This window comes from Panthera pardus, unplaced genomic scaffold (genome assembly GCF_024362965.1).
Source record: "Panthera pardus isolate Hobbes unplaced genomic scaffold, ASM2436296v1 HiC_scaffold_24, whole genome shotgun sequence".
NCBI classification, from domain to species: Eukaryota; Metazoa; Chordata; class Mammalia; order Carnivora; family Felidae; genus Panthera; species Panthera pardus.
Genome location: NW_026526810.1, coordinates 90,268,534 through 90,290,858, shown reverse-complemented (window position 1 = coordinate 90,290,858; position 22,325 = coordinate 90,268,534). Strand labels below are relative to the sequence as shown.

Below are 22,325 nucleotides of genomic sequence, written 5' to 3'. Positions count from 1 at the left end.
TGTCTCTCTCTCAAAATAAATAAATAGACATAAAAAAAAGTAACCACTGTTCAGATACCTAAGGCCATGTAGTACATCTATTTTTTGTATGTTCTCCTTACTTTCATTTGACATTGACAATAAATTCAAACATTTTCTGGGAGCATGAAGGGAATAGTTTTGCCTTTTTAACTAAGGAGTAAGGGGCCAAATTGCTTAAGTGCTCCAGACACCAGTTTTCTTGGCTCTAAGATCACGCGTTGGCTTAAATGATCCCAAAGGTCCCAGCAAGCTCTTAACTCCTGTAAATCTATGTGGTTTTTTCCTAATGTTAATATGTAGATTTTTCCTTCTTTTTCATATTCTCTAAATTTTCTCAAATGTGCAATGTTTTGCTTTTTAATATAAAAGAAATCTTTAGGGGCGCCTGGGTGGCTCAGTCGGTTAAGAGTTAGACTTCAGCTCGGGTCATGATCTCACTGCCCAGGAGTTTGAGCCCCGCGTTGGGCTCTGTGCTGACAGCTCAGAGTCTGGAGCCTACTTCAGATTCTGTGTCTCCCCCTCTCTCTGCCCCTCCCATGCTCATGCTCATGCTCATGCTCTGTCTCTCAATAATAAATAAATGTTAAAAAAAATTTTTTTAAAGAAATCTTTAAAAGGAAAAAGAACAAATTGAAACATTTTGTCTTCACTCAGAACCTGGGATTCTGTGCAGAAAAAGAATTTCCATGCTGAAAAATGGACTTCTTTACCTCTTTTGTGATATGTTATCAATAACAAAAAGAGTGTGTGGTGTTGAACCTGATCCTGTGTTTTGTATTTTCAGCTGCAGTACCTACCCCAGCTGACTAGCAGCAGCTTTCTTCCAGCTTTGGATAATAAGAAGTACTACTGTAACTTGAAGAAACTCAACTCCCGTTTTCCAAACATTTAAGGAGCTTGAAGATTGATGATGAAAAAGGAACCGAACTTACAAACTTAATTGAAAATAAGCATAATGCTTTAAGAACATCAGGAGAAAACCTAAGTAATAATCTGGGGGAGGCCAGCTGGCAGAATCGGAAGGGGAATTACAGAGGCAGCCTTCTTCCATGCTTCCTGATGGTGACTAGAACAGAAAGGAAAAACTTGTTTGGATTTTCACTTGCATTTTTGTTGCATCTAAGTAGCTGAGTTTATTGACAGAAATATAAATTGTAGCTGCTGCCCATATATCTGGCAAGATTAGAGATGTGATAAAGATTTATGCTTCAACTGTACTATATGCAACAAGAAAAATGGATTACAAAACACCCATACGTATTTCTTGTATCTCTTTCACATGGAGTCCTATCCCCTGCCTTTTAGTTCCTGAAATCAAAATGTTTAAAATCCCATTTCCTGCTTGCTCTATTTCTTGATTGTCCTATTTTAAAACATTTTTGGAATATTGAAGAGTTGCTTAATAGTTTTAAAAATCATGGATTATCATAACAAAATTATAAATTTAATGATATTTCTAGACATTTCTTACATATGCTTTGGTCTTTACCTTTAGTAAAGGATGCATCTTAGTCATTTTTGCAGGCAAGATGGGTTTATATAACCCATCCACAGGTTACCCAATTCCCCATGCAAACAGTGGTGTGAAGGCTGGCGGCAGACCAAGGCGATCAAGAGGTAGAACGAGCCCTGCAGGCTTCCTGGGAACTGAGCCTATCAGCCTGAAAGTAATTATTCTTCATTCTCTCCAGCTCAGCCTCAGACTTGGAGACAGATCTATGGGCAGGACTATCTACAGTGCTTTGGAAGAAATTGCTTGAGTTTTTACTTGGATCATGAAAGACGTGAGGTTGTAAATTCCTATTTTTCCTGAAATACTTTTTTACGCTATCTGTATGTATATGTGTATACATATGCATATGTGTCTTGTACACATATCAGTGTGTGTATACATATACTATGCTAAAAACTGATAAAAATAATAACAGAGTAGTCCAAATTGATCCTGAAGATTCCTAGCTTTGTATTGTGAGACTTGAAATGATGACCTATAATTAGCTTTGACGCGGGCTACCACTCTTCAAAAAGCTTCATCACTCCTGTCCCCTGAACACAGGGTAAAATGAAGCTCACGTCTGTTTCTTATAGCTGACTGCCAGTTTTGGCTGATGGGCTGCTGCTGTTTCCTAGTCATTCTCAGTCATAGTTTTAGATGTTGTATTTTACGGTATCTTCAGAACATTTCTTCTGTACTCTTACTAGTTTACTGCTATAGTAACTTCCTTCATGACAGCATATGACTTTATTCTTTACTGCTAAGTAACTCACCAAATTTAGGCATCTGTTCAATAATTTTGGCCACTCCAGCCAGGTTAATGATATTCTAAGGCTTCCTGATGTATGTGGCTTCTTGCAAGGAGCTGACAGTGGGTTAAATACTAGTCTCGGCATTATCTGATTCTTCTTATGTGGCTTTGATTCAAATGGCAAAGAAGGACAGCCCACTTCTGTGAAGAGTTTACATTTTGTGTTTTTCTTTTTAACCCAAAACAATGTACTTGACGAGGCAGATGATTATAACTGCCTAATTTATCCAGTAGTTTTATAGAAAACCATTTAGAATACAAAAGTAGTTCCAGACTAAATTGTGGTGAATCAGTTGCCTCACCACACAATAAGCAAACAAATCTGAGATGGAAGCATTCATTTTTTTCTAATGAGTTCTAAATGTGCGCTAATGCTTAATTCAACCATATCTGTAATCATTCATTCAGCATGGAATCACTATTGTTTCACATAAGACTGTTTTACAACCTAGTCTTTTTAAATTTGTTATTTTCTGATTTTGTAAATGACAGTGGCAATTATTCGTAAATAGTATATCATTTGTGGTATGTGCTATTTACATAAGCTGGTTTCTAAACACAATTAAAATCCACTTTTTCTACCCCAGTGCTGCATTCATACAGTGTTTATTTTAAAATTATTTCCAGCTAAGGTTCTATTCAAGACCGTATAGTTTATGTTCAAGAACCAGACATACAGAAATCTACAGACAAGTTGGCCTATAATTAACAATAATAGAACCAGGGCCATTTCAAGCAGGTAAAATTAAAGACCTGTTTTTACCTATTTGTGATATTCTTTATCACTGCTTTCTAGGTATAAATTGAATTTTGTGTTTATACTTCTTTTTGATGTCCCTTGAAGTCATAGGAAGCAGTACCCAACATATATGGGGAAATTTAAATTAGTTTCTAGTTGGCATGTCAAAATTTTTGGTTTAAAGCAATATTTTAATTTAAGCAAAAAGTATGGTCTTCATGATTATTTCCTTTGTTCTACTGCAGTTGCAAAACTATTTGAATTCAGCCAAATATTTATGTCTAGTTTTAATAAAACACCCGACTAAGCTTACAAAATAGACAAATTAGCCAGAAACTATTCATTCAGAGAAAGGTGTAGGTTATAAAGAACAAAGGAATGTAGGGTCATGAGAAATGAATGCAAATCCTGGGAAGCAATATGGATGCCTCAACAACCAATGACTGCCTTTCATAATTCATCAGTGAATCTGAAACTTAGCTTTCAGTTTTTCATAACTATACATTTATAGTAACATGCTTCAATAGCTTTAAAGTAAAATGTAACATTAACATAAATTACTGATAAAATACAATAAATGTGTTGCACATTTAAATAAATGTGTTGCACATTTAAATCACTTTAAAGAACTCTGTCAGTATCTACATACTGTACAGATTTCTATATAAAATGAGGAACATATGAGAATTAAACTGCTACCTTGTTTCCATTTTTCCTAAAAGGATTTAATGTACATATATTTTTACTTCCAACTTAGTAACTTCAGTGAGTCATGTCTGAATATTTTCTACATGATGGACTCTGCTTCTGAAATGTCATGATTGGATATCCTTAGGGTCTGTTGATGATTATATAATATTTATGATGTTTAGGATCAACAATTTCAAATGATACTTTATATTGAAATACGATACTTCTTGAATATGATTATTTTACTTCAAGTCTAATTTTAGTTCCAGAGAAGGCAGTGCTGTCTTAAAGGCTCGGATAAGGTTTTCTTTTTCTCTTACTCCAGGAAGATCACTTAACAATAAATATTTCAGGTTTCTGCAAAAAGAGAAGGAAAAAAAAGCTACTTTGGTTTTGCCTTTACTCTTATAGCATGAACAATAAACTGTATTCACTGGCCTAAAAAATATTGCACATAGAATGTGTTTATATTACACTATACTTTCAAAATGACTTTTAGAACGGTAGTGTTAAGAGTGCTACTTTAAATGAAATTCATTCTAGGAGCTAAGCCAGACTTTGGAAAGTTGAGTTGTTCTGAATTATATCAGTAATTCTAACTGAATCTTTCCAAATACAGTATATGTATTATGCCATAGAAGTCCTTTGCATGTGAAACACTAAATATGAATCTTAATCCAGAAAAGAAAAAAAATGGGAAAGTTCTTAAAAGAACTTCATTAAAAGATGAAGCTTCAAACCTTCAACTAATATAAGAGACAGTCTACTATTTTTGGTTCTGATGTTTAAAATTTCTCTACTAAAAAAAAAAATAAAAGTGGGGGTGGGGGAACCTGGCTGACTCAGTCAGTAGAGCGTTGACACTCTTGATCTTGGGGTCGTGGGTTTGAGGCTCACGGTGGGTACAGAGATTACTAAAAAAAATTAACTTAAAATTTCTCAAACTTTCTGTGATACTGAGGTTATTGTCAGAACATCAGGAAAAATTCTTCAAAAGATGGAGAGGAAGGATAATGGCAAATGCCCATTGATGGCCTATTGTAGCAGTCACCATGCTAGATGCTTGATGTACATTTACTTTTTAAAGAAGATGCCCCCTTAAAAACGCAATAAAACAATGTATTAAGGTTGATAATTTTAACTGTTTTAAAGTATTTTGGATGAAAGTTAAGTCATTTTCTTATATTTTTCTGAATTAAAAAAAAAAGGCTCTACCTCTTAATTGTTTTAAATTCTAATTATTCAGGGCACCTGTCTGGCTCAGTTGGTAGAGCATGCAACTCTTGACCTTGGGGTTGTGAGTTGGAGCCCCATGTTGTGGGTAGAGTTTACTTAAAGTTTTTTAAAATTTAAATTCTAATTATTCACTTTTAACATTATGAAGTTTCCATTTTGGCACTGACCACCTACCTTAAGTGATATAAAGCAATGATGCCTTTGTCTGTGACATTCCCACATGAAATTATTTCCATTTCCAATACGCTCTTTTGTAAATTTTCAAGTTTACCAAGTTTCTCCAAACAGTCATCCTCGATATAATGACACTTGCATAGCCTTATTTTTTCAACATGCTGTAGGCCCTCTAGGAGATAAAAGATACATTTTAAGAATCTGCTTTACCATTAAGATAACCAACTATCCTAGTTTGCCTAGGACTATTCTGGTTTTAGGATTGGAAATCCTATGTCCTCAGAAACCTCTCAGTCCCCAGGAAAACTTGGATGACTAGTCACCCTATTAACCATACAAACTATTCACTATATAATATAGGGCCATTCTGTAATCAGATGCCCATGTACTGGAGGAAAGAAGGGCCCACACCAGCAAAAGCTGTATGTGTACAATTATTCTCACATTATTGAGGGTTTCTCAAATGACAGAAATTTGACAGTTTGATAAACCAGGCCTTGAATTTTAAACCAATGAGCAAAAAATAAAGGCATGTAGAGATAAGCTTAGTGGAAGGAGAAAGGAGAGGAAGGTGTTTGTAATATCTATTTAATTAAAAAAACCATACACAGGAAAAAACAAGCTGGATTGTACTGACAAGGGCAAAAAAGGACACACCTCTGACTGTAACAGTGAATCAACTGCAACAAAATGTCACTGCAAAGCACCTCCGTTTCCCATAAGCAAATGACAGGGTAGTTACCCATGTAATCAAATCCAATGCTCATGATACAAGAGTCGGTGGCATCAATTGCCTGAATCTTGTACTTGTCCAGAGGTCCCGTGGGGAGGTGGTTGTAGTCCTTCTGCCACCTCTCCTGGCCGTGGTAGCGCACCATGGCCCCACAGCGCAGCAGCCACTCCGATGCTGCCCTATCGGGTCCCACATCCCTGATGCGTTCATAATCCACTCTGTCGGCAAAGAACAAAAGTAGTTCGTTTTTAGTATAATCGCTAGCTGCTTAATGGCAGTCCGTCAACATAAATACAGTACAGCAACAACTTTTCCTTTCAAATGACTGAGAGGGAGGGAAGTATACTCGTGAGAGTCATGTAAAAAAACATGAGGGCTCTTCCGGCTCCCTTTTTTGTTTTTCTTTTGTTCCCAAGTGAACTCTGTCTAGGCCTATTGTTTGTGTATGAGTTTATCAGGCAGACATGTACCTTCATTGATTCACATGTAGCACAGTGCTTGACACCAGGAGGTACTCGGTAACTACGTGTTGAATGAACGACTATACTGGGTTATTGGGTTTTTTTTTAATGATAAAAGATAAAATGGAATAATTTCAAATCTGTTCAAATTAATGCCATTAATTTTTAATTATTTAATTTTTACATTTGCCTTTCTCGCTAGTTGGTGGTATTAAAGCTATATTAAGCAACAAGCAGATGAGTTTCATTAGTTTCAAAATGATATTTCTTTTTTTTAAATCTTTAAATGTTTATTTTAATACAGGGAGAGAGAGAGAAAGAGAGAGCAAGTGGGGTAGGGACAGAGAGCAAGGGAGAGACAGAATCCCAAGCAGGCTCCACACTGACAGTGGAGCCCAACACAGGCTTGAACTCACAAACAATGAGATCATGACCTGAGCTGATATCAAGAGTCAGACGCTTAGCTGACTGAGCCACTCAGGCACCCCTCAAAATGATACTTCAAAGCATGCCACCCACTTTTTAAAAAACTTGAGTCCCCATGGTAGTATTTAAAAGGCTAACTATATCCCTTAAGATCCCTTTCATTTTAGAAAACTTGAATGGTACTGAAAGGACAAATAACAAAAATCACTGAAATCTTGACTGGAACCCAATTAGTTAATATTTTATATTAGTAATGTTAATATTTTCTGGTTTTTATTCAATGTTTGTATGTATGTTTTGTTATTAAACAAAATTAGGATCATATTGCACAAACTGTACAAAAAAAAAGATATTTGAAATACAAGAAATAACCAAATTAGCTACTGGAAACTCATCAGCTATAATAATTACCATGTTTCTTCACCTTAGAGCAACTTACTTATTAAACACTGCATTCAACCAGCCCCAGAAGTATCTGCAGTCACATGACCATGGGAGTTTCTTTAAGCCACACAACTGCTGGGAAATTTTTCCAAACAGCATCATTTGATCTAGACACACAAAACAGTATTCGTATTAGGTTATCAGCTGGCAATCAGAGTCCCAAACACACAGTAACTTGCTTTACAACTTCAAAGTCAATGCTCTTGTGCCAATGAAGTTGATGAGTCATTTGCCACTCAAAGTTATTGAACAAGTCACTTCTGTCTCTGTTTCTTGGTTTCTTTGCTGCAAAAAAAAAAAAAAAAAAAAGAGAGAGGCTGGATTGGATGGTCTGGAAGGTTCCTTCCAGCCTTGATATTAAGTTTCATTCTTCAACTTTGGGTTGGAGTCTGCCTTCAGTGTCGCCACCTGATGACCATACAGGCAGTCCACCTACACATTTGCTGAAACCAGCTACTCCCAATCTACATTTCCAGTATCAAAATGACAAACTAAAATCACCTGGGGAGCAATGTGTCGAGATTAAGACGCTTATATTCAGGAAGGGACAGGCGACATGAAAACAGACCTTTCTAAGACAAGGTTGCAAGTAGCATCACCAGAATAGTACAAACAAAGGCAAGGGCAGCTAGGACAGACTGGGCAAGTAACTTCACCTCTGTGACCCTTGTTTTTCTCACTTGCAAAATCAGATGATTTGCTCAGGTGATTTCCACCTGTAAAAATCTATGAGCATGAGTTGAAAAAGTGATTTCTGAACTGAGTCTCAATCTGATTTAATTCAGTTCAAGTTTCTCTAGGAGTGTGCTAAGTCAGAGGAAAACCAAGATAAATGAAGTGTGGTTTCTGCCTTTGGATTGCTGAAAACTTACTGTGGGGTGAAGTGAGCTAAAACAAGTTATCAAGTCGTTAAAATAAATGATAGAACCTGAAAAGTTCCTTAAAGAGGTAAAATAAGGATAGACCAGGATTTCAACAGGCAAAATGCCAGGAGAAGGTATGTCAGGTGATTAGCTGAGGCAGAAATATTTAAGGCATGTTGTAGCTCAGTTTGGTTAGCACATGGGGATCATGAGAAGAGGAGGCAGACAGTTTACACAGTCACATCAGGAAGGGTCTCGCCTGATCAGCCAGGGAATTTGGATTATCTTCCACAGGCAGTTGGGAGTCACTGAGGTTTTAGCAAAGAGCACTGGCATGTTAGAGCTATGCTTCAGAATGTTATTTGGACAACAGCATCAAGACTGAGGGTCAATAGAAAAAAACAAAGAAACAGCTAACAAGGGCTTCAACTACACATAGCCGTGGGAAAGGACCAAATGGGGAAAGAATGGGAACAACATTACAGAGTGGATTCCACATCTCAGTGAGATGTTTTGGCAAGGGCCAGAATAGTTGAAGATGACATTAAGTTTTGGTCTTGGGTCACTGGTTGGATGGTGAGGCCATGAATAGAAATCAGTGTCAGGAGAACCAGCTGTAGGTTTCTCCCACCCCCATCCCCAGTTTTTCATATCCTAATTATGAAGTGTTAGCAGAACTTCTAAGTGGAGATAACCAACAAATTATTAGAGTGATTCACAAAATGGGAGAACTGGAATGAACTTAGACCACCTAGACCATTTAGAGATGAGGAAACAGGCCCTCATATTAAGTAACTTGCTGACACCCTAAATCCCTTCTGGAACAAGGTGGAGATTTAATAACTGCATATGTTTAAAAGAACTTGCTCAATGTTTCATGGCTAATTGGTGGTAGCACTGAGACCTGAACCTAGTGCTCTCTCCTACCAGTCTAGGGCTTTTTCCTCAGTCAATGGATGGTACTAGAACTTGGGAATAAGAAGACTAGAAAGAGGCCTGGGTGGGAACCACCCTAGAGCTGAGAAGTGACTGCAGATGTTGAGGCTATAGAACAGTGAGAGATGAGGTCTGAGGACAGAATCCGGGATCACCTCCATTCTTCATTTCCTTTCTACCATCATCTGCCTTCATCACTGCAAACCTTCCACCTGCTATCACTATCTCATTCTCAGCCCTTTCCAACTTTTTGTTAAAGCTCTCTCCACCTGTGCCCACCTCTGATAACTCAACTGGCTGCCAATCTCATTTATCTGGGCTTTCCAGCTTCAACTTAGGCTGTCCTATTTCCTGTCCCTCCCCGCTCTCCATCCCCATCCTGTCTGTGGAAGTCTTACCCAGCCTCAAGACCTGATTCAAATGCCATCTCTACCCATGCATTCATTCATTCATTCACTCAGTAAGTATTTATTGAGTATCTGCTATACTTAGTGCCAGAGATACAATGGTAAGATTAAAAAACAACAAAGGAGAGGGGCGCCTGGGTGGCTCAGTCGGTTAAGCATCCGACTTCGGCTCAGGTCACGATCTCGCGGTCCGTGAGTTCGAGCCCCGCGTCGGGCTCTGTGCTGACCACTCAGAGCCTGGAGCCTGTTTCAGATTCTGTGTCTCCCTCTCTCTCGACCCTCCCCCGTTCATGCTCTGTCTCTCTGTCTCAAAAATAAATAAACGTTAAAAAAAAAATTATAAAAAAAAACAACAAAGGAGAGACAGAGAAAGACAAGGTTCTTTGTCCTCGTAGAATATATACTCTAATGAAGACAGACAACATAAAAACAAATAAATAACATGCAATATGTCTAAACAGAGGTATTAACAAGTTCTGTGAAACACAAGAGGAGGGAGGGAAGGGAAGGCTTCACACTAGAGTTGTCTTTTGAGAGGGTCTTAAAGGATAAGAGTTTCTAGTTAGGCAGACAAAAAGAAAAGTGTGCAGAGGAAAAAGGAGAGCAATGATTACATCTTATTAATTTCCATTTTTCTTAGCACCTAGCACATTCCCGTCCACCAAATGCAAGAGTTTAATAGATATTTACTAATTAGTGGTCTTCAATGGTTGATATATTTCCATAGAGAAAGGCAAACCAGAGAGACTGTTATTAAGTAAATTAAAGTAGTCTGTGAAAATTGAGTACCTTCACTTGATTCATTTTGGTTCACCTTATAATTCAGCTTAAAGGAAAGGCTAAATTTACTCCAGCTAGGATCTCTAAAAATACTAGATTATTATATTTAAAATACTTTAAACATGAATATAAAAATTTTACTTGGCAATAAAGGTAAAAAAAAAATAATAAATTGGTGGGGTTTTACATTCTCAACTGCACCCCTGCTGATTTTAGAATTCTAGCAGTTACTTCCGGAAATGTTTTCTATAAGGAAAGAGGAGACCTCTAGTGGTGAGTTGGTGAATTTAGCTCTAATGATTGGGGGAAAAAAACAAACCAGTTAACAGCAAGCTGAAAAAAAAAATAGCTACTACTAAATTATTGCTTCAATAAATAATTCAGAAATTAAAAAATCATTTAAAAAATCTCCTTCTTACTCTCATAACCTGGCTTAAAGCACATGTTTCTAAAAATTGCAATTATGCTTGTTACTTACAGAAGGCTAGATCTCTAATGTTTGATTCAAAATAGGATGCACACAAAATGTTTCTGAGTATGTTTGGTTGAGAGTTCCCCTGTTTGCATAAAAAAAGTAAGTTTTTTTAAAGTGGAAGTTCTGGGGTGCTTGGCTGGTTCAGTTTGTAGAACATGCAACTCTCGATCTCAGGGTTGTGAGTTCAATCAAGTCCCACATTGGGCATGGAGCCTACCTAAAATTAAAAAAAATTTTTAAATAAAAATAACAGTGGAAGTTTTGTTTTTACTTAGCGGGGCTATCCAAAGCGATGGCTAACTAAGTGGCCCAAAGGACTGAACTAAAGAACTATTTCTTGAGGGTGATAAAAACGTGAAGGGGCAGATTTGGGGAGATTTTGCCCCAAATTACAACCCCACCTCACTGCAAATCACCCAATATTGATGACAACTCTTATTCCTGAGGTGTATAGAGTCTAGTGAAAAGGAAGAGAAAAATCCATTAGGAATTGGAAGCAAAGTTCCCCAAAGCCATTCCTCGGCCAACGTCACATGGGACCCAGTGACATAGATGGAAGATGAACTTGAACTCTCAGCTGAGGGTGGTGTCATGAATACAAAATGTCATACCCAAGACATTACAGGGTGTATGAATGGAAGGTAAGCTCTTGATTTGAAATTACTTAACTGAAACAAATTAAGGTACAGTCAAACCTAGGGGAAGGTAAGCAGAAAAAAAAGTTATACAAAGAGCAGATGTGAGTTCTTTCATCTTGCTAAACAAAGAAGCATGTACTCAAAATTACATGGTAAACAAGTCACTACTTTGGGCTCAAGTGTCCCATGAAAGTTGATCATAAACATGTGTAATTCTGTATTCAACCTAGTAATAAAAATCCACTACCTCCAGTGCAAACTAAAAAATAACCATCTCCACTAAACACCAATCAGAATGGCAAAAATTAAAAACAGTGACAACACCAATTGCTGGTGATAAGAACCAGATCACTCAAAACACTGCTGGTGGGAATGTATAAAGGAACAGCCACTTTGTTTTTTGTTTTTTATTTTAGAGAGAGACTGAGGGACTGAGGGAGAGGGGCAGAGGGAAGAGAAAGAGAATCTTAAGCAGGCTCCATGCTCAGCGTGGTGGCTGATGCAGGGCTCTATCCCACAAACCTGGGATCATGACTTGAGCCGAAACCAAGAGCCGGACGATCAACTGACTGAGCCACACAGGTGCCCTGGTACAGCCATTTTGGAAAGTTTGCCTGTTTTTTACAACACTAAACATTGGTTTATTTGACCCAGCAATTGGACTCTTAGGCATTTATCCCAGAGAAACAAAAAGGTTCACACAAAAAGCAGCACATTAATGTTCATAGCAGCTTTATTCCAAATAGCTAATTAGAACTCAGATGTGTTTCAATGGGTGAATGGTTAAACCTATTGTGGTATACCCGTATCATGAAATACTACTCCCCAATAAGAAGGAATGAACCTTTCATACATACAACGATCCCAAGGGATTACACTAAGTAAAAAATAGCTAATTCCAAAAAATTACAGATTGGGGAAGGGGTGCTCCGAAGGAGTGAAGTTATAAAAGGGTACCCGTAGATCCCTTGTGGTGACTGAACTGTGTTGTAGCTGGACTGTGGTGGTGACACAACAATCTACACATGTGATAAAAACTAAACAGAACTAAATAGACACACAAATGTAAAGCTAAGGAAATCGGAGTAAGATCAACGGATTATGTCAATGTCAATTTCCTGGTTATGATACTGTCCTACAGATTTGCAAGATGTTTTCATGGGGGGAGAAGGGGTAAAAGGTACACAGGATCTCTATTGTTCCTTACAACTGTATGGGACTCTACAATTATCTCAAAACAAAAAACTGAATTTAAGGAATAACCATCTCATTATTATTATTTTTTCATTTGTGATGGAAAAAGCAGGTAACATTCTATGTTGTTTTCACAAACAAAGGAATTCAACTGTCCAGGAGGTAAAACCATTTGAACACAATAAAAAGTCATTTATCCAGTGCACTTGACCCTTCAACAACATAAGGGTTAAGGGCAGTTGAAAGTCTGCATAGGATTTTTGACTCCCCTCAAATTTAACTGCTAACAGCCTACTGTTTGATTAGAAGCCTTACCAATAACATAGGTGATTAACACATATTTTGCATATTACATGTAGTATACACTATGTTCTTATAATAAACTAGAGAAAAGAAGATCATAAGGAAAATACACTTAGGGTACTGTATTGGATTTATTGAAAAACATCTGCCTCCAAGTGGACAGGAGTTGTTCAAACCTGTGCTCTTCAAGGGTCAACTGTATTTCACTCCGCTAAACACCCTTGGGCTTTATTTCATGTAATCCACACAACAGCCCTGTGTGACAGACACAGCTATTACTCCTAGTTCACAGAAAAGATCTGAGGCAGAGACGAAGTGACTTCCCCAAGCCACCAGACTAAACAGTTGGAACCAAATCAAAGTCCTTCCAGCAATAAAGTTTTTAACATTCTAATTTTGTTCTGTTCAGCTGTTCTGACCCTAAAAATGAAAAACTGCCGATAAGCACTGAGCACAGGCGTTAAACGGCCACGGTGAGGGCGAATCACCAAACTTCAGTCGGAAGGTCGCTTAGGGATTCCATAGCCCACCTCCTTCACTTTACAGATAAGGAAACGGGGTGAAGAGACCGGTACGGAAGAGCCCCGTATTCCCAGGTCCGCACAGTGGGTTTAAATCTGTATCTCCACCCAGGATTTAAGATAAGGAAACAGAACTGCCTAATGATGGCAGACAGAGCCATCTGGTTCTTCTAGGCGCTCGATATTTACAACACCAAGAAATGACACCGTCAGGAGCCCTACAAAAACAAGTCCAGAAGACCGCAGGCTACCAGGCGTTGCCGCGACAAGGCCTCCGTCCGGAGCGAGAGCTAGGGCCGGACGGGCAGCGCCCCTCAGTGGGCAATTCGCCTGCGGGTGGCCAGCAATGGGCCTCCCGCAGACAAGGGCCGAGCCGGAGGCAGGGAGGCCGCTGGGCCCGCCCAAATGAGAGCTTTCACCCCAGTCACGCCCGCACTCTCTCCCAAGGCCCCGAGGACGCAGGGCCTGAGATGAGAGGACGCGCGGCTCGGCGGGCCACCTTTTCAGTGAGCCCCGCACTGGGAGAAGGAAAAGGGCAGAGCGTAACCACCACCCTACTCCCGCCTCGCGCGGGGCCTAGCTCCTCTACTCACGGCATTGGAGGAAGGGAGGGAGCGAGCGAGCGTGCCCCGCGTCTACGGCGCCGCCGGCCTGCCCTTCGCCCTCCGCCGTGCGCGTCCATTGGCTACTGGCGTCGCTCCCACGTGGGGCGAAGACACGTGCTCCATTGGCCCCTGAGTGGGAGGCGGGATTAGACAGCGCCGAGAGCCCCGCAGCGTCCGGCTCGAGGGACCACCTCTTGGGGCTGAGGGAGGACGGGGGAGGGGCGCAGGCGATGGTCCCCGCACTGCGCTATATCCGCGGTGCCTGCGGCCCGGCCCTCGGAGGTTTCCCCGGGGGGTTCTCCTCCGCAGGCCGGCCGGCGCCGGGGAGGTCCTGGCCGCTGTGCCAGGGTGGCCGTCCAGCTAGCACCCGGTGAGTAGCCGCTGGCCTGCCCTCGCCGCCTGTGCGACCGCTTCTCTCGGAGGTGCCTCTCGCTGGACCTCTGCCCCTACTCTACTTCCCTGCCCCGGGCGTGAGTGAAGGTGGGGTCCCTGTGGAGCCCTGGCTGCAACCTCGGATCCCAGGAGTTACCTGTAGGATTCACTGGTTGTGTTTGTGTGACGGATGAAAAGAATAAGGCGGTGTTGAGTGGAGCTCTAGAACAGTTCTGGTTTTCAGTACTACCCTCCAGTTCCCTTTCAATTCTTGGGTGGGTTACTTAAGCTTCTTAAAGGCTCAGTTGTGAGTAGGAGCCTAGTCTCTCCCGTAGGTGGTCGTTTTAAGGGTTAAAGGACCTATCACACTAAGCAATCAAAGAAACGGTTTATTAGCTGGCATCCCTGATGTTGCTTGGATGATTTGAAACCATTCTTAAATCAGTCAGTTCCTGGCAAACACTGCATTGAGTTGCCTTGTGAGAAGCAGTTCAGTTACTAGTCAAAACCTGCACAAGTAAGTGTCCTGTGATTTGAAGTTTGGAGGTCACATTAGAAACCACGGTCTTTCTCTGCTCTCTGTGAAGGAAATGGCTTATGCTAAGGCATTAAAGCTGGAAAGCTCTTGGATATTTTGGGAAGTAGAAGGTGGGCAAATTGAATGTGGCTGGAGCTTAGTGGGATAGAGATGGTGTGGAATGATACTGGAGACAGGCTACATCACAGCAGAGCTTTGATTTGATTTTAACTACACATTGAACTTTATTCTAAAGGAATTGGGAGACTTAGAGGGTTTTTAAGAAGACGGAGTGCTTAAATGTTGAGGTTTCAAAAGTTGACTGGCTGCTGTGTGTTAATTTGGAGGATTAGAGTGGTATAGGATTTGTGATTCATAGTGGGGGTATGTAGACAGTTATTTTGGGAATGCTTTTCTTAAGGAAACAAGGTAGAGTTAGTGAGGGTTTTGTGTATACTTTTTATTTTGAAATAATTCTAGACCCACAGGAAATTGCAAAAATACAGATTTTAGGTAACCTTCAGCCAGTTTACCCCAATGATAGCGTCTTCCCTAACTATGGTACAATATCAAAACTAGGAAATTGACATTGGTATGACACAGACCGTGTTCAGATTTCATCAGTTTTTAGATGCACTCATTTGTGTGTGTGTTTCTATGCAATTTAATCATGCTGCCTTGTGTAACTGTCATCACAAAATACACCACAAAGATATCTCTTATGTTACCAATCCCTTTATACCATCTCTTCACCCTTCCTAACCCTTGGCAATCACTAATCTAGTCTCTAGCTGTAAAATTTTGTCATTTTGAGAATGTTTTATAAGTAGAAATTACACAGTATATAACCTTTTGAGATTGGCTTTTTTCACACAGCATAACGTCTTGGAGATTCATCCACGATGTTGCCTATATTGACAGCAGTTTCCTTTTAGTTGTTGAGTAATATTTCATCATATGGTTGTATTACAGTTTGTTTAACCATTCACCAGTTGAAGGACATCTGAGCTGTTTGTAATTTGGGGCTCTTATGAATACAGCTGCTGTGACGTTTATATACAGGTTTTTGTATGAACATCCGTTTTTATTTTTCTGAGATAAATGCCCAAGGGTGTAGTTGCTAAGACATATTTAGTTAGCACATGCTTAGTTTTTTATTTTCATTGTAGGCATGGCTTTTAATATAGGGCCATAAAAGGAATATCCATTGAGAAATACTGAGTATTGCTTTATAAAAGAAGAGTACACCAGAGGTTCCCAAGGAAGTATAAAACATGAAGTCATGCACCTGGGATCCAGGTTCTGAATATTAGAATTTCCCTTACAGAAAGACTTGAGATGAGTGGAGTCCATGTTTGGGACTCAAAAAGAGACCATTATATCCTTTAAGTGGGAGATCTTCAACAATCCAAAGAATGACCTGAGGAAGAGTGGGAGATCAATGATGTGGCCCAAATTGGGTAAGATATAAGCCCAAAGATCTGTTTTTCCTATGTACGAGTGAGAACAGAACAAAGGAGGTTGTGCCAACGTCAAGGCCTAAACCAATTATCTGACTTGAGTGGAGTGTGTTATACAACGGCAAAGATAAATGTTTAGTTTTTTAAGAAACTGCTATACTCTTTTTCCAGGGTGGCTGTACTATTTCACATTCCTACCAGCAGTGTGTGAGTGATCCAGTTCCTCCTCATTCTCACCAGCATTTGGTGTTCCCACTTTTTAAATTTTAGCCATTCTAAGAGGAGTGTAGTGACATCTTATTGTAGTTTTGATTTGCATTTCCCTAGTCATTAATGGTAGTGAACATCTTTTCATGTGCTTATTTTCCATCTGTAGATCTATCCTCTTTGATGAAATTTGTTCTTATCTTTTGCGCATTTTCAAAATGGCTTATGTGGGAGTTCTTTATATATTCTAGATATGAGTCTTTTGTCAGATATGTGGCTTGCAACCAACTCGTTGGTTGTCTTCTTACCCCCTTAACAAAATGTTTTGCAGAACAAAATTTTTAATTTTGATGAAGTCCAGTTTATCAGTTTTCCTTATATGGATCATGCTTTTGGTGTCTTCTCTTCACTTAGCCCTAGATCCCAAAGGTTTTTTCCTTTGTTTTCTTCTAAAAGTTTTGGGGCGCCTGGGTGGCTCAGTCGGTTAAGCGCCTGACTTCAGCTCAGGTAACGATCTCGCGGTCCCTGAGTTCGAGCCCCACGTCGGGCTCTGGGCTGATGGCCCAGAGCCTGGAGCCTGCTTCCAGTTCTGTGTCTCCCTCTCTCTCTGCCCCTCCCCCGTTCATGCTCTGTCTCTCTCTGTCTCAAAAATAAATAAACGTTAAAAAAAAAAATTTAAAAGTTTTATGGTGAATATTTGATGATATAATACATTTATTGTAAATTTTTAAAAATTAGAATATTGGTATTGTGTGCATGTTTTAAAGAAGCCTTTTAGAAATAACATATTGAAATATTTACAGATGCTGTTTAGGATTTGCATCAAAATTTAATGCAGGAGGAGGTGAAATAGATGGGATATAGAAAAAGCAAGATTAGCCATATGCTTACCAAAGTAGATATGTTGGGCATGAGGTAGGTGCTAAAGGTAATCTTTTTCTGCTTCTCATTACTGAACTAGATAGACTATACATGCCCTTCCTAATCTTTGAAATGGTTGTATAATCCGGATTTATTATGGCTAAAATTGTGGCTGTAAGCCTATTTCTGGATCAGTTATTTCCCTAAGGTTTGAAATTCTCACTGACTGTTTCCTTCTCAGTAGAAAAAAGTTCTTGCACACTGAAGACTTGAGTGTCTTGAAGGACCTAAGTCTTAAAGACCTAATGTGTTGGTTTATCCTCAAGAATACTGCACTTGAGTTTTAAATGAATAGTTGGTAGAGAAGAGTGTGATGCTTAACACAGAGTAAACACTCTGCCCAGGCAGAGTGCTGTGGAGAGTGAGATTGAGAGAGGCTTGGGAACTAGTTATCCTGCCTGCTGGGTGTGGCAGCTTATATTACTGACCCAGCAATGCATGTAATTCTTAAAGGCTTTTTCCTTTAAGAAGACAATATCATAAAGCCCAATAAATATTTGATTGTAATGATTACAAATTAATAGTTTGATGAAAATTATGCACACGAAATTTGATGAGATCTACTGTAAACATGTAAAGTAAAATACTTTAAAGGTGACTTTCTCTTAAAGCTCATTTGATGTAGTCGTTATTGGTGGCGGAATTGTGGGCCTTGCCTCTGCCAGAGCACTCATCCTGCGACATCCAGCACTTTCCATTGGTGTTCTGGAAAAGGAGAAAGATTTGGGTATGTATATTACCAGTGTTGCTCTTTGGGCTTAACCTGAATACCTGCTCATTATTTCAGTTCTGCATCTTTCATGTTGAATGTCATTATTAGTACCTTAGTTTGGGTTCTTCATAAAGCAGAGCCTGGGACCAGAACTTGAGTAGAGGTGATTTATTTGAGATGTTGTTTAGGAGGCAGAAGTGAGGAGTGTGGAGAGTAAGCCTGAAAGGAAGAAAAGCCACAGGAGGGTACATAATCAAGGTTGCAATTGTGAGCTTGATTCCTCTGGGACCTCTGAGGAGCAACATAAACATTTCCAAGGATTGTGCTCATTTTTCCATCAGCTAGTGTTTCTACTGGCTGAGGATTGCCCCTGGGGACATTGAGTTGTAATCTTCTCCCTCTCCCCTCCTGTCACATTAGAAAAGGCCCTGGGGCGGAATACCCAGAGCTATAGTGGGTTTGCCAGCAGGGAGAGTTGGGTTTGTGCACCAAAGTTTGCTAGTAGTGAGGAGTGGGTTTGTGCATCAAAGTTGTAACTGAAGTGAAAGATGGCCTGAGGGGATGTGGCATGGACACCAGGGATGGCTACTAGAAGAAGTTACCAGTGTCCTGCCTATAAGAACAAACTCAGGCAGAATTTTCAATAATGTGGTCTCTACTAACTGCAACTTTGTTTGTTCCTCCACTTTGTAGCTTTTGAATACTTTGTATAGTTTCTCTTATCCTGTTTCTCTCGTCCGGTAGCTATTCACCAGACTGGACATAACAGTGGTGTCATACATAGTGGAATTTATTATAAACCTGAATCTCTAAAAGCTAAATTATGTGTACAAGGTGCAGCCCTCATCTATGAGTATTGTAAGCAAAAAGGAATTTCCTACAAGCAATGTGGTAAGGTAAGGCATTTTACTACAGCCTTGACTTACTTATAACTAGCATTTTCTTAGCAATGTTTAATGTTGAATTTAAAAAAATGGCTTTTCTCTCTTTATGTAATTTTCAAAGTCTAATTTTAGAAAATAACTTTAGAAAAAGTGGTATGACTAACTCCACGTAATTTAAAAAATAAGTTTTATTGACATATAATTTATATACACTATGCCATACAATTCACCCTTTTATTGAAGTGTTCAATTTGGTTTTTAGTATATTCATAAAATCATGCAGCTGTCACCACTGTCTGATTTTAGAACATGTACATTACCTCAAAAAGAAACCTTTATGCATTAACAGTCATTGCCTATACCTCTCACTTCCTATTCCTACCTTTCCCCGGCTCCTGGCAACCACTAATATACTTTCTGTCTCTGTGGATTTGCCTATTCTGGAAGTTTCCTATAAATAGAATCCTACAATATGTTGTCTTTTGTGACTGGCTTCTTTTACTTAGCATAACGTTCTCAAGCTTCATTTATCTTATGGCGTGAATCAGTACTTTATTCCTTTTTATAATCCATTGCGCAGCTGTATCACATTTTATTTACCTATTTATCAGTTGACGGACATTTAGGTTGTTCCCATATTTGACTATTATGAACACTGCTATTAGACTATTATGTATAATGCTGCTATGGGCATTTATGTACACTTTTTTTGTATGGACCTGTATTTTTTTAATATATAATTTATTGTCAGATTGGTTTCCGTACAACACCCAGTGCTCATCTCAACAGGTGCACTCCTGAATGCCCATCACCCACTTTCCCCTCTCCCCCAACCCCCCATCAACCCTCAGTTTGTTCTCAGTATTTAAGAGACTCTTATGGTTTGCCTCCTTCCCTCTCTGTAACTTTTTTTTTGTCCCCCTTCACCTCCCCCCCTGGTCTTCTGTGAAGTTTCTCAGGATCCACCTATGAGTGAAAACATATGGTATCTGTCTTTTCTCTGCCTGACTTATTTCACTTAGCATAACACTCTCCAGTTCCATCCACGTTGCTACAAAAGGGCAGATTTCATTCTTTCTCAGTGCCAAGTAGTATTCCATTGTATATATAAACCACAACTTCTTAATCCGTTCATCAGTTGATGGACACTTAGGCTCTTTCCATAATTTGGCTATTGTTGAAAGTGCTGCTATAAACATTGGGGTACAAGTGCCCCTATGCATCAGCACTCTTGTATCCTTTGGGTAAATTTCTAGCAGTGCTATTGCTGGGTCATAGGGTAGGTCTATTTTTAATTTTTTGAGGAACCTCCACACTGTCTTCCAGAGCAGCTGTACCAGTTTGCATTCCCACTAACAGTGCAAGAGGGTTCCCGTTTCTCCACATCCTCTCTAGCATCTATAGTCTCCTGGTTTGTTCATTTTAGCCACTCTGACCAGCGTGAGGTGGTATTTCAGTGTGGTTTTGATTTGTATTTCCCTGATGAGGAGTGACGTTGAGCATCTTTTCATGTGCCTGTTGGCTGTACGGACCTGTATTTTCATTTCTCTCAGATACATACCTAGGAGTGAAATTCTCAGGTCATATGGTAACTCCAAGTTTAACATGTCGAGGAACTGCCAAACTTTTTTTTAAAGTTCCACACTATTTTATTTTATTTTTAAACATTTTTTAAAATGATTTTTATTTATTTTTGAGAGACAGAGAGTATAAGTCGGGGAGAGACAGAGTACGAGCTGGGGAGAGGCAGAGAGAGAAGGAGACACAGAATCTGAGGCAGACTCCAGGTGCTGAGCTGTCAGCACAGAGCCTGATGTGGGGCTCAAACTCGTGAACCACAAGATCATGACCAGAGCTGAAGTCAGACACTTAACCGATTGAGCCACTCACATGCCCCAAAGTTCCACACTATTTTAAATTGCCATCAGTAATGAGGATTTCCGTATCTCCACATCCTTGCCAACACCTGTTATTGTGTCTTTTAGCCATCCTAGTAGGTGTGAAGTGGTATGTCAATATGGTTTTGATTTGCATTTCCCTAGTAATTAATGGTGTTGAACATCTTTTCAACATGCTTATTGGCCATGCAGTTATCTTCTTTGGAGAAATGTCTATTCAGATCTTTTGCCCATTTAAAAATTGAGGTATTTGGGGCGCCTGGGTGGCGCAGTCGGTTAAGCGTCCGACTTCAGCCAGGTCACGATCTCGCGGTCCGTGAGTTCGAGCCCCGCGTCAGGCTCTGGGCTGATGGCTCGGAGCCTGGAGCCTGTTTCCGATTCTGTGTCTCCCTCTCTCTCTGCCCCTCCCCCGTTCATGCTCTGTCTCTCTCTGTCCCAAAAATAAATTAAAAACGTTGAAAAAAAAAATTAAAAAAAAAAAAAAAAAATTGAGGTATTTGTCTTTATTCTTGAGCTATATGTGTTCTTTATATATTCTTGATACAGTCCCTTATCAGCTATATGATATTTACTAAAATACTACTAAAATACTGAAATATTTTTATGTATAAAATAAAATAGTAATAATAGTAATGGTAATAATAATAGTAATGGTAATACTTTAACTGTTACTAAATATTTTTTCCTATTCTGTAGTTTGGTTTTTTTTTTACTTTCTTGATGATATACTTTGAAGCACAGAAGCTTTTAATTTTGATGAAGTCCAGTTACCTTTTTTCTTTTGTTGCTTATGCTTTTTGTGTCATATCTAAGAAATCATTGCCTACCCTTAGATCATGAAAAATTATTCCTACGTTTCTAAGAGTTTTATTATATCCTTAGTTTTGACATTTAGATCTATGATCACTTTTTTCCCCCCAATTGAGTTGATTTAACTCCAGGTGGGACAGAATTTGAGGTAGATCAAAGATTGAAGAACAGACTTTGGCAAGATCCTGGGCTCGATTTACTCTGACTTCAGAGCTAAGGTAGGAATGGCTGAGTGAGAAGAACTAAAGAGAAGATGAGCCACTGTAAGATTTTTTATTTTTTATTTTTTTTTAAATATTTTTTTAATGTTTTATTCATTTTTGAGACAGAGGAGATAGAGTGTTAGCAGGGGAGGGACAGAGAGAGAGAGCCAGACACAGAATCCGAAGCAGGCTCCAGGCTCTGAGCTGTCATCACAGAGCCCGACGCAGAGCTCGAACTCACAAACCACGAGATCATGACCTGAGCCGAAATCGGCCGCTTAACCGACTTGAGACACCCAGGCGCCCCAGGATTTTTTATTTTTACAAAAATGTATTCTTAAATATACAGCAGGGTCCAAGATGACACTTTATTCTAGCTGTAGGTGGCA

General features: G+C 39.5%; 3 protein-coding genes across 9 annotated transcripts in view; 2 read left to right on the top strand and 1 right to left on the bottom strand.

The window, feature by feature from the left end:
* CDKL1 (cyclin dependent kinase like 1) overlaps positions 1–2,913 on the top strand; it is a 60,169-nt gene extending 57,256 nt beyond the window's left edge. For both annotated transcript variants that reach the window (XM_019451870.2, XM_019451871.2), the window contains exon 10: positions 806–2,913. In XM_019451870.2, coding sequence (XP_019307415.1) covers positions 806–913 — 108 coding nt within the window. In that variant the 3' untranslated portion in view covers positions 914–2,913. The remainder of the gene's footprint in view (positions 1–805) is intronic.
* A 1,066-nt stretch (positions 2,914–3,979) lies between these two features.
* Positions 3,980–14,053, bottom strand: DMAC2L (distal membrane arm assembly component 2 like). 3 transcript variants are annotated; one of them, XM_053889408.1, is made up of 6 exons: positions 13,941–14,053; positions 10,695–10,908; positions 7,226–7,337; positions 5,909–6,117; positions 5,167–5,338; positions 3,980–4,113 (listed from the first exon to the last, which is right to left on the bottom strand). In XM_053889408.1, the coding sequence occupies exons 3-6, from the start codon at positions 7,330–7,332 to the stop codon at positions 3,999–4,001; spliced, it is 603 nt and encodes a 200-aa protein (XP_053745383.1). In that variant the 5' UTR covers positions 7,333–7,337; positions 10,695–10,908; positions 13,941–14,053; the 3' UTR covers positions 3,980–3,998. The 3 variants fall into 3 exon arrangements, with proteins under 3 accessions (XP_053745383.1, XP_019307419.2, XP_053745384.1); XM_019451874.2 differs by having other exon boundaries at positions 10,695–10,773; positions 13,941–14,022; XM_053889409.1 differs by lacking the exon at positions 10,695–10,908 and having other exon boundaries at positions 13,941–14,046.
* Positions 14,054–14,078: 25 nt separating this feature from the next.
* The window catches only part of L2HGDH (L-2-hydroxyglutarate dehydrogenase), a 43,389-nt gene continuing 35,142 nt past the window's right edge, over positions 14,079–22,325 (top strand). For 2 of the 4 annotated variants that reach the window (XM_019451868.2, XM_053889405.1), the window contains exons 1-3: positions 14,079–14,322; positions 18,041–18,156; positions 18,886–19,037. In XM_019451868.2, the coding sequence (XP_019307413.1) occupies positions 14,183–14,322; positions 18,041–18,156; positions 18,886–19,037 (408 nt within the window). In that variant the 5' untranslated portion in view covers positions 14,079–14,182. The remainder of the gene's footprint in view (positions 14,323–18,040; positions 18,157–18,885; positions 19,038–22,325) is intronic. The other 2 variants (XM_019451869.2, XM_019451867.2) reach the window with 1 other exon arrangement.